This window comes from Convolutriloba macropyga, chromosome 14 (assembly GCF_964194025.1).
Source record: "Convolutriloba macropyga chromosome 14, txConMacr16.3, whole genome shotgun sequence".
Taxonomy (NCBI): Eukaryota; Metazoa; Xenacoelomorpha; order Acoela; family Convolutidae; genus Convolutriloba; species Convolutriloba macropyga.
In genome coordinates this window covers 31,503,277-31,521,049 of record NC_134481.1, presented here as the reverse complement: position 1 = coordinate 31,521,049, position 17,773 = coordinate 31,503,277, and the positions used below count along the sequence as shown (strand labels likewise).

At 33.0% G+C, this 17,773-nt stretch overlaps 1 protein-coding gene across 1 annotated transcript; it reads right to left on the bottom strand.

Annotated features, from left to right (window-relative positions):
- Nucleotides 1–419: 419 nt before the first annotated feature.
- Nucleotides 420–15,841, bottom strand: LOC142352840 (uncharacterized). Its single transcript, XM_075404989.1, has 2 exons — nt 15,562–15,841; nt 420–1,355 (listed from the first exon to the last, which is right to left on the bottom strand). The coding sequence occupies exons 1-2, from the start codon at nt 15,620–15,622 to the stop codon at nt 583–585; spliced, it is 834 nt and encodes a 277-aa protein (XP_075261104.1). The 5' UTR covers nt 15,623–15,841; the 3' UTR covers nt 420–582.
- Nucleotides 15,842–17,773: the final 1,932 nt, after the last annotated feature.

Sequence of the window (17,773 nt, the reverse complement as noted above, 5' to 3'; positions counted from 1 at the left end):
ATTACGCAGAAGAATTTTACCACCCATCAATTCGTCTCGTTAAAATTTCCTAAGTTTTTTTATCATATCCAAATTTTACACCGAAGGGTATAATTAAACTTGTACAATTAAGCAGAAATCTTTGGTTCTACTTATCAACAGCCTTTTTCAATTTTTCTCCGCTTCCACAAAACTTCTCCACCTTAAAGAAGTTTTTGTCGCTTGTAAAAGTTAGGCCGAAATATTATTAAGTTTTTCCCCTGCCAGTTTTTGTTCCACCACACAGAAATAGAGATGAATTTACTTAATCGAGTTAAGGTTTTTGTCTCCCCTACAATTTAGAGGAAATTTTACTTCAATTTTACTTACGATTTGTCCCCCTAACTTTTAGAAAAAGTTTTACAATGTTTGTCCTCTGCACAAATTGAGGAGAAAAGAACTTAATAATAATAATAATAAATTGTTTACTGGTGTCTTTACAGAATCAATAGAGCACTTACACACTTGATCAACACCCTTAAAAAAACGAGCACCAGAAAGATCGCCATTAGACCATAAGGTCCGTTTTCAGGCGTCTCATAATTTTTTCTTTGCTCTGCTGTATTAGCAAGGTCCTTCTTGCAGTTTCCCATGACAACAATAGTAGGAGTCCAAATCGTAGGCATCGTAACCACAGCATGCTAGACCTCCCCCTTGGTTGATAACATAAGAACAGCAGGTCGCAGTTGATACGTTATATGCATCGGTACGGCAACACGATTGACCTCCGCCGTTATTCAGATTACCTGAGCAGCATGTGGTAGATGACGGTTTGTATGCTTTCACACCACAGCATTGCTGGCCTCCGCCATCGTTCAGAGCACCAGAGCAACAAGTTTGAAGAGATTTTTGGTACGCCTTAACGCCGCAACATGAGAGACCTGCTCCCCTGGCGATAACACCTGAACAACATGTGTATTCAATTGGGTTGTACGCATCGACGTCACAGCATTCTTGGTTTCCCCCTTTGTGAAGAACGTTTGAACAACAAGTAGTTGTTGATGGGTCGTAGGCTTTGGTGTCGCAGCATTTTTGGTTTCCACCAATATTAAGAACACCTGAGCAGCAGGTTTTAAATGACGGGTTGTAGGCCTCGTAGTTGCAGCAACCTAGTTTCCCTCCGTCGTTAAGCACACCTGAACAACAGGTATTAAATGCTGGGTTGTATGCTTGGACGCCGCAGCAATCCAGATCTCCACCCTTGTTGAGAACATTGTAACAGCAGGTATTGAAAGCTGGGTTGTAGGCTTTATCACCGCAGCACTCTTGGTCTCCCCCTTTATGAAGAACGCCCGAACAGCACGTGTAGAAGTGATCATCGTAGTCTCCACATGAAGCTGAAATCAAAGTTCAACATAATCGTTATACTTCGTACTTCGGATGTCGGAAATTTTAATATGATACAAATGACGTTGACTTCATGATTCAAAATGACAATGAAGTTCCAACATCCTAAATTGATTGAGCCGAGCTGCAAACTTTAATACGATTTAAAGATTCGTTGTCAGGTCTAACAAAACACTTTCTACTTATTTGTGGTAAACAAAAATTTATTCCAATTGTCAACCATGACCTTCCAGGTTGAATCGAGACCAAAATAGTCTCTGATAAGACCGACTCAGACACAAGTGACCTCTGATCAGAACAACCCAGAGCGGAGTCACTTCTGATCAGACTACCGTGCGCTCGAATCTGCCTCTGAGCTGTCGCCTGTTTAAGTCGCCTCTGAGAATACTCAAGTATGTTCAAAAAAGTCCGAATAAATGTGTTCAAAATAGTCCGATCCGTGAACGGTTTAAAACATGAATAATCCTCTTAATATTGCTATAATATGTTCTCATTTAAACTAACGTTTTCAGTAATATATTCAACTAAAGAAAAAAATCCTAAGAGCAATTCTATTGACAATAAAAAACTCAAGTTTTGGAAAAATAATTTAGATATCATTCCACCATGTTTGTGAGTCCATAGATGAACTTAAATTGTTTTCGATAAAAACGTCCTGATTTACAGTTAATCACAATTACTTCTAAAAGAGACCAGCTTTCGCTATCAACTGGACCCTTTGGTTCTAATCAGCGCCATCATATTCTAGATGTGTCTCTGATCAGAACGCTGCCGTATTGTTGTCTCTTGGCAGAGCCAAAATCTCTCACAAAATACAACAAGGCGGCTCGGTAAGGTGCAATCGCACATAAGGTTCCGACCCCGCTCATCCACAATTTTGGCATAATTGTCTGCCAAATGAGGAACAGATGGAAAAACACAAAAAACTCAAGTAATTTTCAAAAAAAAACTGGTGTATGAACGAAAAGACAGCCTCCAAAGCAAAAAACTCAGTGGAGTAAAAACTGATGCATTAGAATGATGAGATATGCCGATATTAAGAAAGTGAGCGAAGACGAACGGCAAAATCAAACAACAACAACAATCATTAATTCAATCAAAAAATTTATGTCCGTTTTAAAAAAGAAAACCTAATAACAAAGTCAAAATAGCGTCAGATAAAACCGAAAATAAACAAACTAACTTGTAATTCACCAAAAAAATGGTTATTCACCAGTTCATAATAAAGCTTGGTAACAATTAGACAAAAAAGAACAGAAACTTTAAAGTTAGAAAATTCGCTGATTTTTTTTAAAAAAAACAATTAATTTCAAAAAAATGAAACCATTAGTAATCAACTAAAATATCCCATAGATTTACTGTTGCCAATGCGTCTATGGAGGGGAATTAAGAACTCTTGGTATTCAATTTTTTATGCAGTTACAAAAAGAACAACAAATAGACAACAAAATAAAAATCAAATAAAACTTGACAGAAAATGCTTTGGAAGCCGTAAAGCCCTACTTTGGCCCCCAAAATATATTTGATTGCACCTTCGTTGAACACCGTGTATTATGTGGCCGCTCATTAATGAAAATAAGCAACAATTAGACATAAAAGAAAAAACGCAAAATTATGTAATACTTGTTTTTTTTCGAAAAAAAAACTATTTGCAAAAACATGAAAGCCAATAATTACAAAATGAAAAATTGAATAGGTTCGTTTATTCTTCTAAACGAAGCCCTCGAGACCTGCATTTATCCAGAATCTGTCTTACGTCTACAGAAAGAACGTCAAATACGATAAAAATCAAAAATTCATTTACTTTTTTTTGGGAAAAACCCGTGTGGAAGCCAGTAAAGTCATAACGAATTCTCTTAAAACATTAGATTTTGTGACACGAATCCTTTTTGACACCTTCTTTTGAAATGTATTATTTGACCTCTCATTGATGAAACCAGGTAACATTTGGACCAAAAAGAAAAAGTAAGATTATGTAATACTTGTTTTTATCGAATAAAATTTATTTTCCAAAGACATGAAAGCCATTAATCAAAAATGAAAAAATTGAATAGGTTTGTTGATTCTTCCAAAAGAAGCCCTCGAGACCTGCAATTGTCCAGAAAAAGTCTTACGTCTACAAAAAGAACGTCAAATATGACAAAAATCAAAAATTAATTTACTTTCTGTGAGAAACCCGTGTCGGAGCCAGTAAATTCATAACGAATTCTTTAAAAACATTAGATTTCGTGACGCCAATCCCTTTTGACACCTTCACTTGACAAAATGAATGTCATGTTCAACCTTTAATTAACGCGACCAAGTAACAAACAGACAACAAAAGGAACAAAATTGCGAAGTTGAAATGTTTTTGTTTTTCATTTTGGAAAACAATTGTTTTCAAAGTTATGAAAGCCATTATCTATCTTCTAATATCAGAACATAGGCTCATCTACTCTTCAAGGCAATCAAATTGGGTCCTTGTACAGGAAATTAAATACGACTAAAAAGACAAAGTAAAAACGACAGTTAAAGACAAAATTAATAAATTCTTCGAGAAAGTACAGTCGAAGCGGTAAAAAACCACAATCTATATCTTTAAAGATTTAAATATTATCGATTTTGCGTTATTTTGAACGCGAAAAATGTGATATATGAACTGACAATAACGTGATAATTTGACAAAACTAGAAAAAAAAAGAAAAATGGGCAAATACCTAAAAATTAAAAACAAATTGTGAAATCTAGTAGTATCAAAGCCAGAAAACCAAAACTGAAGCCATAAAACCACAATAAAGACTCATTTTGAATTCAGCAGAAAGAAGGAGCACTCTTTGATTGCTGACACTAAGCTACAGGTTGACCAAATTAAGAGAAAAATGGAAGCAAAGTTCAATAAGCCATTTTTTATTTAAAAATCAAATATTTTAGAAGTCAAAACGACCATAAGTTTTCAAGCAATCAACTAGATAAACAACTTCAAGCGAATTAGGAAGCTAATAGGACCTATCACTAGTGAGTTTTGATTTGAAATATTCTGTTATTCAATTTAAACAAAAAAAGTTCGATTTTTTTTAATAAAAAAAACCGACTGACAATCCAAATTATTTTTGGTTTGTAACCGTCCAAGACTGGTACATAACTAGTTCTGCTATTGTTGATTGTCCATTAGGAATGTTCAATTTTTGGAAAGTCATTGATATCGATATTTTGTTAGTTAAAAAAAATCAAAAATAAATGCTGCGTTCTTGATAATCAACGAATAAAGTTAGAAAAAAACGGCAAAGTTTTATTTACAGAGCACTCTCAACGGAAGTTGAAGTGGAATTAGCCCCCTTTTCAGTCTAAAAAAATTGTGTTAGTGTTGTTTGGTTGTGCACTTCCTGCAAATTTAATCAGAATGGACTAAATAAATTTATTTCGTACTGTTTTTGATGAAAAAGTCTTGAATTTTGTGAAATATTTAGCCGGAATTTGTGACAAAAAAATTCAATGAAAATAGCCGACAATATATTTTGTCTTTAAACGTAAAATCAACAACATTTTCCTGAAATTTTTTTTTCAATTTTATCAAAATTTGCAAAATTTTAGTCCAAAATTTCGAAAAAAGGTGAATGAAATCAACGGAATTCACTCTATTTTGTCGAAAGTTTAAACCTCGATAACTCCCTGTAAAAAACGAAAATCAAAAAAATTTTTTTAATTCCATGTTCTACGCTGGACAAGCTTTCTAATGATACCAGTCTCAACTCTCTACGATGAATATATCGATCGGCCAAAATTGACTGAACAAAAAAAACCCATTTGAGTATATAGTTCCTCCCCCCCTCAAGAGGGGTCGGAACAAAAAAATAACTAAAAAAGTACGCTAGAAAAATTTTCGTATCAGACACGTACGCGCTCGAATTCTTCTTTGATCAGACGAGTTCCAGTTCATTGTACAGAAAACGCTCGAATACTCGGCCATAAATTTTGAGTGCATCATGCGCAAGTGGCAAGGATTCTGATTCTGTGATCCGAGGCCTTGTTGGTCTGGACACCTCAACATGGGCTGAATAACGTTGTCAATGTCCAAAAGGCAAATTGGCAAATTTCCTCATAGGCATACATTTTTTCACCTGTATTCATGGTGGAACGTATCCCCTTCTCAGAATTTTGAGCATGTAATTAACCTAAAATTTTATTTCTCGTATTTTGTCTGTTATTAATTGAGAGAAATCCAAAGATTTAAGGGTTCATGTGAACAGCGATATGGGTAATTACAAAAATGCTAATTGTCTTATTAACCCACAATCTTAATCTCCTAATATTAATTTCAATTATCCTTCAGGCGCGTGCTTGAGCTCACCAAAGAGTACTGTTTTCACATTGACATGTGTGGGATCGAGAAATAAGCAGAAGCAGAAAAAAACAAATTAAATTATGTTGAAGCTCGTGCCTTTTTATGTATTATTTAATGACTGACATATGACAACAAATTTTGTATCGTTATCTCTGGGAAGAAACCAAGTTCAGAACATTTTCAAATGCAGAAAATCAATTACCTGGTCGAGGACCTTTCAAAAAGTATGTAAGACTTGCTCTAGAATTCTTCTTAAATTTCAGCGCAAAACCTAATATAATATTGAAATGAAGCGCGCTGAAACTTTGTAAGAAAAGCGTTCTCAATTGGATATTAAAGAGTAAAAATTTAAACAGTCTTAAAATTCTCGGTAGATCCAACTTCCAGAGTAGAAAATTTTGCAAATTACAGGTATTTTGAGTCTTTAATTGTGACTAGTCAAATTCAGAGAAGTTATAATTAATTTCTATAGACGCTGAATTTATGCGTATGCGCAAAAAGAATAACAATCAAAATTTTCGGGCGAAATAATTTCAATTTGAGATCCAAATAGTTATTAAAACAAGCGTAGTGGTTTAAAAATGCCAGAAGTAATAATAATAATAATAATAGTAAATTGTTCTTTTTCTGTTATCGAGCAACACAAAAGAAGTTTATTTACTGTGCACAAAAAATATGTACAATGAAGTTCAACAGAAAAAAGAGAACACCATTAGATCATCAGCTGATCCGTTTTCAAGTGCCTAACAATGTAGGAATATCAAAGAACTGTCGATTACGAACCGAAAGAAAACTACTACAGTAATTGAACTATAAATCATGAATGGTTAAAACAAAAAAATAAATAAACCCATAATTGAGTGCAGGGGGCTACAACTAGACGTGCTTAGAAGAAATAACTTGAAAAGTCTTGGTTGTCAATTATGTAATTTCTTAAAAACATTTGGCAAAAAGGTTTCATTTGCTGATTTGTCATTTTAAAACGGTATTTACAAAGGAAGGTTCAAGAAAAACCAACAACTTCATCATTTTTCGAAACTTAAACCTCAATCGGTTTGTCACATTTTTTCGATCACCGCAATCAAGACACATCGTTGTTTTTCTTCTTTTATTTACTCTGTTTAATTTGTTATCATTCAAGAAAGATTTGACGCGACTAACTACACATTCGTCTCGTATCATTTTTATCAACAGTTTAACTACTTCGTACAAGTGTAGTTCTTTTGCTAAAAACAGATTAAATTTTCTCCTTAGATCGCTCACTGAGTTGAACGTTCTTTTATTGAAAATTATCCTTATGAGTTTTTTTTTAATTTTGAGTCTATCAATGAAATATCTGACAAAACAGATTTTCCAGAAATCAGTATACCATATTGCACTACCGGCTGAACATAACTTTTAAAAACCTGACTCATTTGACTTTTACTAAGAAATTTTTTCGGTCTATAGAATAGTCCACTGAATTTTATTAGTTTTTGTTTGACCACTTCAATATGATTTTTGAAAGATAATTTATTATCTATTGTTTTCAATTCTTTCTTTATCGATGTTAATCTGCCCTTTTCTAAAAATTAGGAAAAAATCTCGCAATATGATCAATTAGAAACTTGGGAAAACCTTTATTGTATGACAGAGCTATAGAACTCGGATTTACAATAGTAGATTTCTTTCAGCTGGTCTTAATTAACTGGATTATTCAGAATATTCCAAATCGCATTAGACTGAAAGTTACATTGTAATCAAATAGGTAAATTGAACTGAATTATGAACTGAAGAGGAACGTAAACAATTGAAATAGAATAAGAAACCAAAAACAAGCCTAATCGAAAAGTTCATAGGTGTGTGTTGTCTGTTGAACAATAACATGTGTCATCAAAAACAAAAAAAATAGCAGGACAAGTCCTGACGCACAATTCACAGAATTTTCATTGACTCAACAAAAAACTAGACATAGAACGGACTATGAGTGAATTGGAAAAACCATTTCTAGAAAAAATCAAATAAAAAACAAAAAAACAAAAAATCAAAGTCAAAACTCCGATAGCGAGAACAAAAAACCACTAGTGAGAAATGTAAATTGATTCTAAGAAGAAACTAGGCCTAGAATGAACTATAAATGGATTGGGAAAACCATTTATAAAAAATGGATCCAAAAAATTAAAAAAACAGTAAAAATCAAAGTGAAATTGCAGCACGTGAACAAAAAACCACTAGCAAGAAAGCGAGTTTTTGTTCAAACACCATTTTCTTACTCTACTTAAATATTAAAGCGAAAAAAATTCACGCCGCAAAACCACTCGCTTTTTTGCTCCATTTCCTGTTTCGGCGTGACCAAAATCACTACTCCAATTTGATTTTCAAAAATCATGAAAACGTGTGAACAGATCTTAAAAAAAAGACTGCGCCCTAATACAATTCAAATTCTTTGAATTTTAATCAAATTCTTTGAATGGTAAAAAAAATGAAACATCACGCTGAAGGACCTAAGATTTTAAAACCTGCAAAACTCATTAGAAACCTGGTATCATTAAAAAGCCCTTCCTACCACCTACAAAATTTAATTTTTCTTCTTTTTGACGAATTATTGACGATGGAGCTTTGGTGAACTTTACGATAAATGGTTCATTTTTATTAAATTTTCATCCAAAGTGTCATTTTCATAAAGATATGATAAAATTGTTTATTAAATTGTTATTAAATCCATTTTTTAAAGATTATAATAGGTTTTCAAATAGTTTGGCATAAGTTATTGCATATAGATGATCGGTTTCTTAATAATTATTTTTCTTACATCAAATTGGCGCCATAGTGGTGGTCATTTTAACCTAAATGCGTCCTTATTTTTCCAAGCACTAAGCACCTAAGCATTGATTACAGGACCCTATCAGGTCGACGCGGGAGTAGTATTTACCTCCAGTATCATTCAATTTCGAAGCGAATTACAAATCTCCAGAGTTATTGCTAAAATTTTTCATTAATTTTGCACATTTTTAATCTTTTTTGTTCATTGCGGATGTTATTTATTATTGACCTTTTAAAGCCATTTCTGGAAAAAGAACACACAGTTCTCAGAAACGTAAAAATACCGTGCCAATGGGAGCGTAGGGTAAATGTACACACTATTGTTTTGTTTTGGACAGAAAAATGTTTCATTGTATCAAAATTCACTAAATTTAAAGTCTCTCCATGATCGATTTCCATAACATAGGTTATGAGAAATTTGAAATTTCCTAAAACAAAAGCCCATCCTACCTACAAAAATTAGGTTTTTATTCTTTTTGAAGAGTTATTGACGATAGAGTTTTGGTGAACTTTACGATAAAGGGTTCAATTTTACTACATTTTCATCCAAAGTGTTCTTTTTTATGAAGTTATTTCTCAAATTATTGTTTTGTTTTGGAAAGTAAAATGTTTCATTTTATCATTTTTAACAAAATTTATTGTCTCCCCATAGTCGATTTCATAACAAAGGTTATGAGAAATTTGAAATTTTTGAAAACAAAGGGAAACTGATTTTTTTTCACATTTTGAAACTTAAGATTATAACTAATTGGATATGAGGATTCTGAGAGAATCATTCCAAGTCATTCCAAGACTCTGCAGCTCTGGCAAAAAAGCATGTCTTAAGTTAACGTGAATTTTATTTGACATCAAAATGGAGGAATTTTTGTTCTTTGGTGCTTTGTTACTGCAATATAGTAGTGATTAATTTTCTGAAAACTGAGGCTATATCCAATAAAAAATTTTCATAGAACTTTATTTAACAATAGAAACTTTTTTAAATTCTTCTTGGTACGCTAGACTTTTGTCACGAAAAACTTCTGAAAATTTCAATGGTTTTATTATTGTTAACTTTTCACCACTAATAGTTATAGAACAGGTGTTTGTTATTTAGCTTTTAGGTTTTTTGCAAAAAACTGAAGTCTCATTTTGATTTGTCCAGTTTTAGACTATTTCTATCAAAATAGCAGGTTAATTTTCCATCAGATTTTTTTTGGGATTTGATTGTTAGATAAAGATCTACTTTTGAAGCCTAAACTAATGTATCATCTGCGTATTGGACAACAGTGCTTTCGTTGTTGTTGTGATTACTCAAATCATTGATTTAAATTTAAAAAAAAGTTAATGATCCGATTAGAGTTACCTAGGAGACGCCATGGTAGAGTTCAATCCAGTCTAACTATGTATTTTTGATTATAATTTTTAAAATTGTTGTTGAGTAATTGCATGTATCAATTTGAGAGCGCTCCTCTTACCACCCAGTAATTATCGTATATGGTAAATTAAATCATACTGGCTGAAGTCGAAGCTTTAGATAGATTCAGCAAAACAGTTGAGACGTTTTCATTGTTCTCAATTTTAGAAAAACATAAGGGGGTGTTTTGTCGAAAAAAAGCTCCTGAAATTAATTTGCCTGTTTGATAAAATACTGTTTTTAGTTCAAATGTGATTTCATTTGGTTTAAAATCAGCTTTTCAAAAACTTTGGAGAGCTCTCTTGTAAAGGAGATTGATCTGTAGGTCTCTATTTTATCGCGTTCTTCTTGTCTGAAATTGGGGGAAACAAATGTTTTTGTAATTTTTAAGTGATTTCGGTCAATACACTGGTTCATAAGCATTGTATAATGTGGTACTAGGAATTTTGTAACATCTTTGGGCGCCCAGGTAGGAAATTGTGAATTGCCAATTGGTTTATTCGTAGTGGGTGGCCAAAAAACACTCTGGTTTTTTGGTTGGTAATAACCCTAACAAAGAACTCTCTTTTTCCCTTGAAGATCTTTTCATAATTCTTTTAAAATGATCTTTTCACTTTCTTTCGAGAAAAATTTTCACCAAAATTCACAAATCGATAGTTAGAGAGAATAATACTTCCCTGACATTCGTAACATAATCATCAAGACATTTTTCTAACTGCCCCGTGTCTTTTTTTTGTCTCTGATGTTCAAAATTTTCCAATCTTTGTTCGCTTGTTGTTTTTTTTGAAAAAATATGCATTAATCTTTGTAATGGGCGAATAAACTTAGGTTTGTCTGTCCGTATTTAAAATTTGTTTGGGTGCACAACTAATAATGGCTTATTATGTGCTTTTAACATTCTCTTGAAACAGGATTTCAGGATTGTCAAATTTGTAGAACGTTTGCCAGGACAATTGTGATAGATAGTACTAAGAAATTGTTCGGGAATAATTTGTTCGTACAAATTGTAATCGGTTCACGCTTTTCTCTGATTGTTTCAGCCAGTGTAAGAAAATTTTCAAAATGATCCTTTCTTAGACCTGATTCATATATATGATATTGCGTTCATTCTAAGCTTGAATAGTCAGCAATTTTATAGTCAAAAAGACTGTTGCCAGTTTTTGATGTGTGTGTTAGCTTTTTGCAAGACTCAAAATTGCATGACGTTAAATATTCATGACGACCTATTCAAGAAGATAGGCAATTTTAAAATTTGCATAGATAAATATGCTTTTGCTGGCTACTTGATCTATATAAATTGCTAAAGACTCTTAAAAAAGCTGCTGAACATTTTGTTGATTGTACGCTAATCCAACAATGAAAGTTTTTTTTATTACACGCTAATCCAACAATGACGATGTGGTCTTGCATTCAGCCCAAATACTTTCGAAGTTTGACTCTTCTATGGATAAACTGCTTCTGAGCTTGTGGTTGAACACACAAAAAAACCTAGAAATAAAAGGCCTCCACATTTTTTTTTGCTTATCTTTTTTTTTATTTCGCGATATTCACTCAAACATTTAAATGATGATTCGGATTCAAATTTCCATAGATATTGGTTATCTCTCAATGTCAACCAGGTCTACCTAAAACCACAGATAGCATTTGACTCAGTGTCCACAATCATTTCCTATGATGCGTTGTGTTCCTTAACTATAATACGCCCGTTTAGATGACAAAATTTATTGTTCTTTGAAAAATTGTTGATTAAATGCCTAATTTTTCCCTGGCTGGGTGTGCCAGGTTCTGGATTTTTCTCAATATTGTTGGAGATTTTTTAATGGCTACGTTGAGAATACTGTTTTTTGGGAATATATAATTTAGAACCAAATAAAGAAGACCTATCATGTAGAGAAAAACAGCAGTTTTCCACTGCTAAAAACTTTATGCAGTTTTCCACTGCTAAATTGATTGTGATAGTGGAAGTGGTTTTTGTAATGGGTGAATTTGTATTGCCAGAACTACTATAAAAACAGAAGATTTCGTTTAAGAGAGAGCATAAGTTAATAGATGAGAGAGTCTACCACTTTTCAACTTCCAATACATAGCATTATATTTACTATGGCTGCTAATGTCGACGGCTTTCACTTCGATGGAGTTTAAGAGCACTATAAATCACGTTGTTGAATGTTTGGTGATGATATGTCTGCTGTTGATTTCGAAATGTTTTAATTGTTATTTTAATTACTTTTGGATCTAATGAAACAACTCCGACTGAAAAAGGCAATAAAACAGAAAGTTGATATTTCGAACATAGCCGGCAGGTTGCCCGAATAGATGCAAAAGAATAGACCTGCGTGCCATATAATGGAGATAGAAGAAACAGATACAGATCTAAGTTGAATAAAAACTTGACGCTGCTCAAAAAACTAGTTTACAAAACATTCAGCGATAAATTAATAAAGCTTGTTAAAAATTATTCCGCAGAAAACTCTTATCAGGGACCTTCACTGCACAAATGAGTTCCTTTGACCTGAAACAAAATCAAACTAAACACAAGTTTTAAAGTGCAAAAGTCATTCTATTGAGTGAGGTATGTCACGTATGATCAAAATCTAATCACTCAAATCACCTAAAAAATTTTGCTAAAGCGAGTGAGAAATGACGTCAGGCGCGCAAATGCCATTAGTGAGAGGAAAAAGTCATTCAGAAAATTTGTCTTTTTCAGTTTTCCTGTGTCAACAAATGTAAAACAAAAAAGAGCGTAAGGCGACGAAAGAAAAAAAACAAGAGCACCGCAATATAGCTTCGCTCAGCTTACAGCTTCGCAGTTATAAAAAGGGATTCCATTTGTGTAGTTTTGGGGCAATTTTCGTGATAAAGTACATTGTAGTTGCCCTCAATGAAATTTTTTATCAGTTGTTCGAGTGGAAGCACCTTACAATTTGAATGCTCTTGATTGTCAAATTTCTTATGCAACAGTTGATTGAACATGTTTATCTTGTTGTTCTTGCTTCATATTCAGGTCGCTTTCAAATTGGAATGAGCACACAGGTAGTCACCTTAAAAGGGTCAAATTTTTTGGAAAAAAGTTTAAATCAAAATAGAAATTTTGCGAAAATGTTGTCGGCACTTTTGTTTGATCTGGTCATTTTTTGCCACCTTGGATTATGAGAGACGTTATTTTCTTTTTCTCATATTCGCTTCAGACTTTGATTTTTAACCGGGTTGTGAAACCTCAAATCGACTGTATTGATATGTCTTGAGGAATTGTTGTGTCAGACTTTTATGCGATCATACTACTATTAACAGAAACTAAAACTTTTTGTGTGCGCATTTAGAGGGGTGCTCATTACAAAAAAGCGTGTTTCCCTCAATTTTCGTTCGTTGTTTTGATTGAACCACAATTAAGAACCCAAATTGAAGGTTTCCAAAATTATGGCTAAGCCTTCTATTGGTTTTTTTTGTTTGTAGATTTTTAAGATAATCAGCTTCAAGAAAACTAAAAAAGTAGAAATGGGCCAATTGATGTCTTTGATTAAAAAACATTATAATTTAAACGGCAACATTCCAACATTATAGCATAAATTGCAACTTTGGAATACAGAAGAGGTATTCATCTTAAATATTCAGTTTTGTTGCTGAGTATTGCTTGAAAAGAAAAAAGAAAGTTAGGACACTAAAGACAAACAAATTTAATTTAATTTAATCGAAAAATATTTCAAAAATTGTTCTTCACTTTTATTTGTTTTTAATTGCAACTGTTGTTTTATTTACTATCTCAATGTTCAAGTATTGAGTCTAAAACTAAAACTAATGTACTAAAACTGTCCAATATAATTGCCGAGCGATTTTTTAATTTCAGAGAACCACTAATGGGAAAAATGTGGCGTTATCTACATTTTGAAAAATTGTGTAATAGTGGCGGAAAAATTGCCATTAATTGAAATCTAAATGAAGAAGCTGCAATTGTGGAAAGCAACAGCAATAATAAATCAGACAGACAAATATTATGCACGTTTAACGTTCCGTTTATGCAATCAAATGTAAATGAATATAAACTTTTTATATAAACGAAAACAGAACAAAAAAATAATTTAAAAATTCAAGATACGGAATTTTCGTGTAAAAAGTAATCTGGAATTGGATGTAAATCTGCAAAATGGAAGAGGCTTGAAAACAAGTTTTAAAAATTATTTAATTTTTTTCGGCTTTGCTGGACATTTCTATGTCTGCATTGTTGTTTTAGAGACTTTCAATTAAGGTTTGAGCTCTTCCAAAGAAAACTTAGCCTCTGGAAAAATTGTTTCCCCCTGAATTGCTTGGTTGCTATTATTGGCTCTAATTATCACCACTATCCCTAAAGTTTGATCAGCCGTGAAAATCACAAAGAATGTCTTGAAAAGTGAATAAGCTTAACGTCTTTGAATTTTTTTGAAACTTGGGGTGTCATCGTTTTTCTGAGATTTTCCCAGCAAAAATTTCCTACATTTTCATGCTAAACAGTTGACTTAAAAAGCATCTTTTCAATTGCTGATTGTCTATTTTTCATAAATATTCAATTGTTTTTCCTTAAAAATGTGACTCTTTAGAAATTTTCGTAATCGGTGCTTCAAATCAACTGTCTGTAGACAGAAATAACTGCCAAACACATCCATTTTCCTGTAAGTTCGTTTCTATGTCATGTTTTCATTCTTTTTTCACATTATCTAGACTCCTTGTTCAAGCTTTTAAGTGCTTAATCTAATGGACAAAATGATGACGTCTCAACAAAAAGACGCACAAATGGTGGAAATTTCAACAAATCTGAGTGGTTCAGAAATTTATACACAGTGACTTAATGCGTTCAATAACCTGAAATTGATTAGATTACTTCTAGGTGATATGTTTTACCGCATCTGTTCTGTTTGTGCCTCAGCAGCCTATGGGATTTGATATGAAACTATCACAAACAAACGTGAGATCAGTTTCCCCTAAAAATAAACTTTTTTCTTTTTGGCTTTATTCCATTTCTGAGAAAATTTACGCTAAACATCATATCATATTTTAAAACCTGTAGAATTTGTCCAGGAATCAGCCAATCTGAAACCAGTATTCATTTTTTCCGATGAGCCAATTCCAATGGGCCAGCAACAATATTTCTATATTTTGATACGGCTGCCATTTTCACTCGCGACCAGCAAAAATCTTGCATCAACTAAGGCATAGTTTTTTAGCATATTTTTTAAGGCATAGTTATTGAAATGTTACACAAAATTTGTTTATAAGCAACAAAAATAGATCTGCAGTTTCCTGCTCAATTTTTTCAAAACATGTCTTGGATGAAATAATTATTTAGGACTTTGAAGATGCTTAAACTAAGATGTTTGAAATCAGATCGGAAAAATGTCATTGGGGAGACCTGTAGACTGTAGAAACGAAGAAGAAAACGATCGTAATTTTTTCCACCTATGTATACTCGAAAAATGGTCCAAGTAAATTTAACTGAAGCGTTTAAAGGTAAAGCACAGTTGCAAGTAAAAATACATGCAAAACTACTGGCAAGAAAAGATGCGTTCAACTTACCTAGGATACATTACCTAAAAATTACCTGCAAACTCAAAAAACAGATTTAAATTAGGTAAGAATTCCTCCATAATGTTTTAGAATGTAATATAAAAAATAAAAAGAACGTATTTCAACAGAAAATACTTTTACTTACCGTTAATAGAGAAACCAAGCGACAACAAAAGTAGCAGCTGAATTACGCGAAATGGAAACATTATAGCGTCGTGCGTTCGTTGGTGGTTCTCTATTTCTGACTCTAGCAACTGATTTTTGGAACTCAAGAGCAAATTATGAGAAAATTGTAATAGTTAGATCTGTTTGTATATCTATTGATGGTAACGGCCGAAAATACTTTCATATTTTAACATCAAATTCTGTTTTCAGATTGTTTTCAGTATTTGTCTATCCAAATTTGCTTCAAACTTTCGACAGAACTTGGAGCTATACTTGCTGACATTTGAAGACAAAGGATAGTTATCATCACAATTGACTAACAAAGAAACCTTGAAATGTTCTACGTTGTTGAATTTGTTTAAAGCGTAAATAGGTTTGACGAAAACATTCGACAGTATGGCGATGAAACGAAGAAACTATACTCTCTGAAAAAGTTCGGAAAATTTACCAGAAAAAACGCCGGCAAACAGTAAAATACTTCTGGTAAATCTGTCAGCAAAACTTCACCTGAACATACACCTCAAGAATGCGTAGTTAAGCTGAAAAATTCAGGTATCATTGACCGAAGTTGAAATTACCTGAAATTTAAGTTTAAAAACAACTTCAACTTTTGCGGTAAACTACAAATTGAGGTTAACCGTTACCTGATATTTACCTGAATTGATAATGGTTTTCTAACCACTGTCTTACCCACGCCTCAATTGATTTTAGCCTCTTAAAAATTTGGCATTTTTGTATAAACGTTTAAAGCACTGACATTTCATACAAGCATGCGAGCATATTTTGAAGGTTAGAGCAGACGAGTTGAATTTGAAAGTTGATATTTCTTCCTGTTAAAGCATCTACACAAAAACAAGTAAGAATATGACGTTTTGTGGCTCATTTTGAGTTCAAAACAGTTTTCTAATTACGCATTTTTACGTTTTTCGCTTTTTCGATCTCTTGCAGACAATTGATGTAGTTTAATGCAAGTTTTGAAGAACAATTGCATCAATTTCTTCTAAATTTCAGGCATTTCTAATTGAGTTCCTGTAAATAAATTTTTTTAATAGTATTATCTTAAAATTTCTTATTTAGTTAATTTTTTTTCAGCTGTTGGGCATTTAAATTTTTTTCGAACTCGTCAATCCCTATATAATCGTTCGTCATAACTCATATTGTTATTAAATTTTTGAACAATATCTTTCCATTATTTCAAAGAACTCCAACCACTCTAACATTAATAGATTTTTAGAGCCATTCAGCGGTTTTAGCATTCCAGATGGAACCAGACGCAGAAGCAAAACAAAAAAGCTGGCTTTAAACAGAAAGAGAAAAAAAGTAAACGAACGGTTGATCAATAACACTATAAATGAGATCATTCAGATCAATTGTGAAGCACTAACGATCAGTATTCCTGAAAGCAAGTTCCCTCTTAAATAAATGACGTACGGGGAAGACTTTCCGAGAGTTTTCACAAATCCGTCGGAACAATTAAACCCTTCCATGCTTAACAGACGGAAAACTAAAGCCACCAGAAATTCTGATTTAATTTTAACGAAAAAGTCTTTGTGTGAAAACTGGAGATTTCATTATAACAGGGATTCAAAGGAACAGACATCAAAAGAGCAATTTTCTTTTTTTCGTTTTTAGCGAAATTAAGTCGGTAAATAACAAGAATTAATAAAAAAAATTCTAAAGCATCTAGAAACCCGGGATGAGGTCCGCAACCCATAACAGGTTTTGGCCAGACCGCCTTGGGTTGCAAACAGGAGGTTACTGTGCGACTCAACTCAATGGTCTGGGAAAAATTGTTGCAGCAGTACTTTTCCGTCCAATACCCGTCAGGCCAATTCGGACACTGGTGCCTTCGGTCTTGTTGATCTGGTCGTTGCCAAAAGCCGAAGGCCAGTCAACAGAAGAGTTCAAGCTTTGCAAAGTGTATAAATGTGCACTGCATTGACTTGGTTTTCAAAATAACCGCCGATCAATGGCAGCCAACACTTATTTCTAGATGATCAGACTACTTCGCCAAATTAATTTCTGAAATTCCAAATTGTGTTTAAATAAACCAAAATTTTTAAAATAAATATTCATTTTCACTTCTCGTTCAAAAAATTGAAACGAATAAATAATCATTTTGATGGGTTACTTCTACGTATTTGAGTGGGTCTAGCCTAGGGCCTGTTCAGTTTAGCCAATTGTCAGGATGG

Coding starts and splice junctions, on each gene's coding strand:
- LOC142352840 (XM_075404989.1), bottom strand. CDS start 15,622: ATGTTTCCATTTCGCGTAATTCAGCTGCTACTTTTGTTGTCGCTTGGT. Junction 1,356..15,561: donor GCTTGGTTTCTCTATTAACG/GTAAGTAAAAGT, acceptor CTTTGATTTCAG/CTTCATGTGGAGACTACGAT.